At 43.5% G+C, this 6,014-nt stretch overlaps 1 protein-coding gene across 1 annotated transcript; it reads left to right on the plus strand.

The window, feature by feature from the left end:
* Window positions 1-281: 281 nt before the first annotated feature.
* On the plus strand, window positions 282-5,774 carry sh2d7 (SH2 domain containing 7). The gene is made up of 6 exons (XM_041942537.1): window positions 282-441; window positions 1,549-1,638; window positions 1,725-1,890; window positions 3,110-3,352; window positions 4,202-4,867; window positions 4,951-5,774. The coding sequence occupies exons 1-6, from the start codon at window positions 290-292 to the stop codon at window positions 4,993-4,995; spliced, it is 1,362 nt and encodes a 453-aa protein (XP_041798471.1). The 5' UTR covers window positions 282-289; the 3' UTR covers window positions 4,996-5,774.
* The last annotated feature ends 240 nt before the right edge of the window (window positions 5,775-6,014 follow it).

Here is a 6,014-nt window from a genome sequence, read left to right on the forward strand (position 1 = left end):
CCATTTTCCACATGGTGGAACTAGTGAATTAAAATGAAAACAAACAACATTAAAGTTGTAAAGTTCAATCTGGGACAAGGAACACAGATAGTGAAATGAAAGAGGCTGACTGGGAGGTAGAAGAGTCACTGGCAGAAGAACTGAACAATAGGACTATTCAGACGAGAGAGATACCGAACAGAAACAGGCAAATGAGGCACCTCGTCTTCCTTTTGAGAGCCAAACGTCATCTGAGCGGCGAGTATGCACGGTGTGCTAACGCAGCTCTGTCAGCTCCGGGTGATTCAGGATGGAGGAGAAGTCCGGCGTTGACCCCCACATGGAGGCATCGGAAGGAGGCCTGAAGGAGCTGGTGCTGAGGTGGTTCACTGAGACACAGGCGCCGCTCATCCTCAACAACGGAAACTTCCCGGACTGGTTTCAGGGCTTTGCTGCAAGAAAGTAAGCAACACAAAATCGAGTTCTACGATGAATCTGTGGTGAGGAGAGAGGTAGAGAGTGGAACCTGTTCTGCCTTTGGGTTCCACCAGAAACTGCCTTTATTTGAATAGATTTCTGCAGATAGCCGCAGTCAACATGATGTTTTTCCCATGTTTGTTTACCTGTTAGTGGCAGAGTCGTACATACAGTACTACTGAGGACAATGAGGTCATGCACTTGTACTTCTCATGTACTCATGTACTTCTACATGAATTAAGTATTAACATTTCATGCAACTTAATAATTCCACTACAATTCAGAGGGATGTTACACATTAATGAAGCTGTGGTAATCATCCAATAATACACACATAAGGCCATTTGCTGCATGAGTACATTTACTTTTGATACTTGCAGTTAGCAATTATACTTACATTTTACTTTTGCTACTTCTCTACTACTTTATCTGATTACATTTTCCACCACTCAGGTCACGTTCCTGATGATAATTCAGGGATTTTAAAACCTGGAGACAAAAATTTTGTCCCACAAGTAAATCAAACACATGATGTGTATTTCAAACACTGACTGCAGTACTTTTAGACTCAATAGATCTGACTTGACTACAACAAATTTAACACACAAAGGATTCAGTATTTTTTATAAAAATCTAAACAATTCAAAGAATTTTGAGGGGGTGACTTGGACTCATCTCAATAAGCTGGAACATATAGACCATAAATAACAGAAATATGGAGCGAGAGTATATCGAATTATATGTTTACTGTTGTGGTGAAACCAGTTAAATGTTTGTGTGTCACAAACTAAACTGTAATGTCACAGTAAAACAAGTGGAGGGTCATAAAGTGAGGAAACTGTCTCAGTGATGTCAGTTTCAAATCAATATCGACCTGAAGTTTGTCAATGTTAGCATTAGCATTAGCAACATTAGCCACCACCAGTCGCTGGATGTCTCGTCAGTAGATTTTTGTTTTCTCTGACGTGTGTGAGAGCGAATTAAAGAGAGAGATACGACTTGAACGCAGGCTTCATAACACGACTGTAATATTTTTAAATGTAATTTGCCTGTAAGTCTATTTGATGGGTTCAGTGTCGCTCTCTGCCTCAGGGACACTGAAGATCTGCTGAGAGATAAAGCTCTGGGCTGTTTTCTCATCCGCCTCAGTGATAAAGCCATCGGATACATCCTGTCCTACAAGTAAGGCCACTCAATCTGCTGAACGCTGTTTAGTTGCTTCTTTTCTGCTTCTGATTCGTCTCACCGGCCCTCCTTTTCCTCTAAAGGGGCCACGACAGGTGCCGTCATTTTGTCATCACCCAGAATCAAGAAGGACAGTTCGTCATAGCGGGAGACTGTCAGCCATACGGCAGTCTGACGGAGCTGATCGAGTATTACAAAGTCAGCCCTATCCAGCCCTTTGGAGAGTGCCTGACCTCCAGTTGTTACGAGGTGAGGAGGTGCCTCCTTTTCATAGGTTCCAGACATTCATGGTCCCGAGAGGATCAGTCCTGATTCACTCATTTTTCATGCAGCGCCACCAGCATGACAGCATTTTCAACTATCCAGTAAAACCAGAGGAAAAGCTCTGAGGTCCTGAACCTTCATCTTCATCGTGTTAGAGGCTTTTAATTCCTCTCAGGATGCAGAGTAACCTCTTGTTTGCAGTTGTCTTGACCGGGGGGCAACCGGGTATGCTGTCCCGGGCCTCAGGACCATAGGGGCCCCTGAATGACCCTTAATTTATTTCACTTTACATTCACATATTTCTTTTTAATTAAATAATTGCCTGATGAATTAAATATTACTTTCTACTCAACATATACTTAAAAACTTTAACATATTAAATATTTCAAATATATATATTTACCTTTTTTTGCACAACACCCCTACCCCCCATCTTAGCAGAGAATGGTTTGACCCCGCTCTGCACTTAAGGAGGGAGGGAAGGGGGGTGCTGGGGGGGGGGCCCTATGATGGTCTCTTGTCCCCGGGCCCCAGCAAGTCTGTTGACAGCCCTGGTCTTGACTCCACCTTTGTTCACTGACTGTGATTAAAAAAACACTTCTGGCTTATAAAGCAGATGCACCAAACTTTTATTCCTTTTCTGAGTATCCAGTAAAATATTCCCAAGTTCTGCACCAACGCAAAAAACACAACGATGTTCATGGTTCTCAGACGATGTTTGCTAATGACCTTAGAGATCCCCTGACTTTGAACCTTTTATCTTTCATCAGCTTCAACCTGTAGGCTACTTTGTGTTAATTCCATTCTGGAAATGCTAGCATGCTAACATGCATGAGGTTAAGCTGTAGAGCCTCGATAAAAAGGCAAAATGAGGCTGCAAAAGGATTTCTTAAAGTGTAGTTTACCAATGTCTAACAGAGATGGCTTCATTCTGAAAAATCGCTTTTTTAATTTGTTGCCATGAAATAACGGAAGAGGCACTAAATGTCCCGATGTGTTCAGGATCATTTCCTGCTGCACTGCTTTTAGTTTAGGCATTTGTCTTAAAGTTTGTTCATTGTAATCTAATGAAATGTAGTTTTAATAACAGCACGTTTATAACAGATTAAATCAGATGCATCAGGTGCCTCCATCATTTACATGTCTCTCTTGTTGGAGGCAGACGGAATTGAAAAGAGACGATAACACAGGTCGTTATTTTCAGGTAAACACAGGTGAGCTGTATGATGTGGTGAATTACAAAACCAAAGAGAAGCCTGGAGTGAGTGTCCAAGCTCTGCGGACTCTGTGGGACCAGAAACCCGATCATCGCGGCAACCCTGGCAATAATCTGAGGATTCGGCAGCAAAGTGAGGCTTTGACAGCGCAGCCACCTGCACTGCCACCTAAATCCAAAAGCAGGAAGCTGACGGGAGCAGTGTCTGTGGACACAATGTCCCTCTCACAGGTAAGACACAACTGATCCACCGTGCTGCATTCAGAGGCACCTCATCAACGGACACCTCTGCGATGACCTCACACCAAACTTATAACAAATATTCAGATAATGACGTTTAACTAATAGCAGTAAAGTTTGTTACTCTGTTGATATTTAACAGAAAGCACATTTGCTGTATAGTTTTCTTAATGTTTGACATTGCAGTGAGTATTTATGAGCAGAAACTCTTCAACAGTGGAGTTGGTTGAATATTAGCAGATTTCAGCTCCATAAATGTAAACTCATAAAAACCACAGATGGCATTTACACATATTTTACACAGTGTATATCTGGTTTGTTGTTGTTTGATCCCTAACAGAGATAAAACACCTCTGTGGCAGCATGTTAAAACAATCACCAGAGGAAAACATCAGTTTCTTTTGGAGTAAAACCAACACTGTAAATTAGAGTTTAGTATTGATGAAGGTAAATGGGAGTCGCCCTTCATGACGTCATGCAGATTGAGCAGAAACAGTGAAGACCTGAAGAGAAACTGAGTCACATCCGAATCACAGACCACACACAACTGAATTAATGAGTAAATGAACAGGTTCATGAGTCCATGTGAGCTATAAATATAATACTTACCTGAGTGTTGAGTGGTTAGTGTGCGTCATAAGGGAGAGATAATATTTTTAGACTGCTTCATTTGCATTAACAATATGAAACCCAGCCAGTCTAACTGTAACTACAACAAAACATTTGAATATCTACAAATCCAAAAACATCTCAGTCTACAGAGGAAGATCCTGTGATACGACCGCCACCAGCGGCTAAACGTCATCTATGTTCTCATTGTTCCGCTGTCTCGTCTTTCAGGGTGTCCCTCCAGTCCCAAAGAGAGGTGTTCCTCTGGGCTTGTCCCTGAGCGGATCTTTGCCTGACACGTCACATCCAAGAGATGCTGAGCCAGGCAGAGCAGAGAGACTGAGAGGAAACACAAACCCAGCGCTGATGTCTGACTCCTTTAATACCGCTGACACAAGCTATCCAGGTGATCTTTGTCCAGGGATCACGTACTCTGAGCTGACGCAGGTGGAGAGCAGAAGCAGATCTCTACCACGACTGAACAACAGCAGCATGGAGGAGGAGGAGGAGGAGGAGTACTCGAACCATCTCAGCAGTCCCTCCTTCACGTCCTCAGCGTCTCACTCGCCCGCTCCTCTGAAGAGGGTCACCTGTCACACCTACTCCCTCCACGACCCCAGAGACGGCTCGAGGCCGAGCAGCTCCAGGTCAGAGCGGCAGGGCGATGATGTGGAAACGTCCAGGTCCAACCCGCTGTACCAGGCCTCCGAGGGGCCCGGATCAGCTCAGCACGGAGGGGGCATGTACGCCGAGGTTCCCCAGAGACCAACGCCTGCCGGGCTGCCCGACAACACCTACGAGCAGATCCCCGGGGAGGCCGCCGCCATCCAGGGAAACACTTACGAGTCTGTGGAGGATATGAAGACCAAGAAGACCAAATCCACCTGGGGCAAAAATGTAAGTGAGACAGAAAGACCAGAACTGTAGGTGTGAGAGCAGGTACCTCAACGAGTTAACAGTTTTCCCTTTTCTGTTTGCAGAATGTGAACTGGAAGAAATTCCTTCCTGACTACAAGAGGAAATAAATGTGACTAAATGTGACAGTTTGATATTTTGTTGATTGAGACAGTAATGAAATGAGTATTATGACCTTTTATAACATAACCTAGAGTTTTTTGTAAAGTAAGAGTCATGGATGTTAAGGCCACTCTATATAAATCCAGCAGCAGTTATCATTGTGTATATTCATGTTGTTTTCCTTTAAATTTTATCTCCAGAGTTTTTATACATTTTATTAAACAAGATTAAGATACATTATTATTATTATTAGCATTATCATTATTATTCTTACTAGTAGTAGTGACTTTGTACAATTATGCTAATTGTGGCAGTGGTTGCATTAAATGTGGTTCAGTATTTACTCATTTGTTTAAATGAAATTACTCTAAATTCAGACAAATTAACTTTTTTGTTTACTTTTGTACAAAAACATTCATCACTCACTATTCATTTAGTTTCTTTTGATTTATTTATGGATCTGTACAAAGCAGATCGATAGATAGATAACATTTCCAACATTTGACACCAAAAATTACATGAAGATGGAAGAACTCGGAGGCGTTGACTGAGAAACAAACAAGCCGATCAGACCAGCAGAGACTGTATGAAACACACCTTGATGCTGTTGACAGCTGAGTTGCATTGTGGGTAATGTAGGAGCCATGTTTTGACAAGTAAAGTGAGGAAAAACAATGATCCATGTTTTTATTGTCTCTGTGAGTGTCTCAGTGTCCTTTAATGAGTCTGAGGTCCAGACTCTGCTCAGACCTGCTGCAGTCTGAGGTCCAGACTCTGCTCAGACCTGCTGAAGTCTGAGGTCCAGGCTCTGCTGCTGCAGTCTGAGGTCCAGGCTCTGCTCGGACCCGCTGCAGTCTGAGGTCCAGACTCAGCTCAGACCTGCTGAAGTCTGAGGTCCAGGCTCTGCTCAGACCCGCTGCAGTCTGAGGTCCAGACTCTGCTCGGACCTGCTGCAGTCTGAGGTCCAGGCTCTGCTCAGACCTGCTGCAGTCTGAGGTCCAGGCTCTGCTCGGACCCGCTGCAGTCT

Source organism: Chelmon rostratus, chromosome 1 (assembly GCF_017976325.1).
Source record: "Chelmon rostratus isolate fCheRos1 chromosome 1, fCheRos1.pri, whole genome shotgun sequence".
NCBI classification, from domain to species: domain Eukaryota; kingdom Metazoa; phylum Chordata; class Actinopteri; order Chaetodontiformes; family Chaetodontidae; genus Chelmon; species Chelmon rostratus.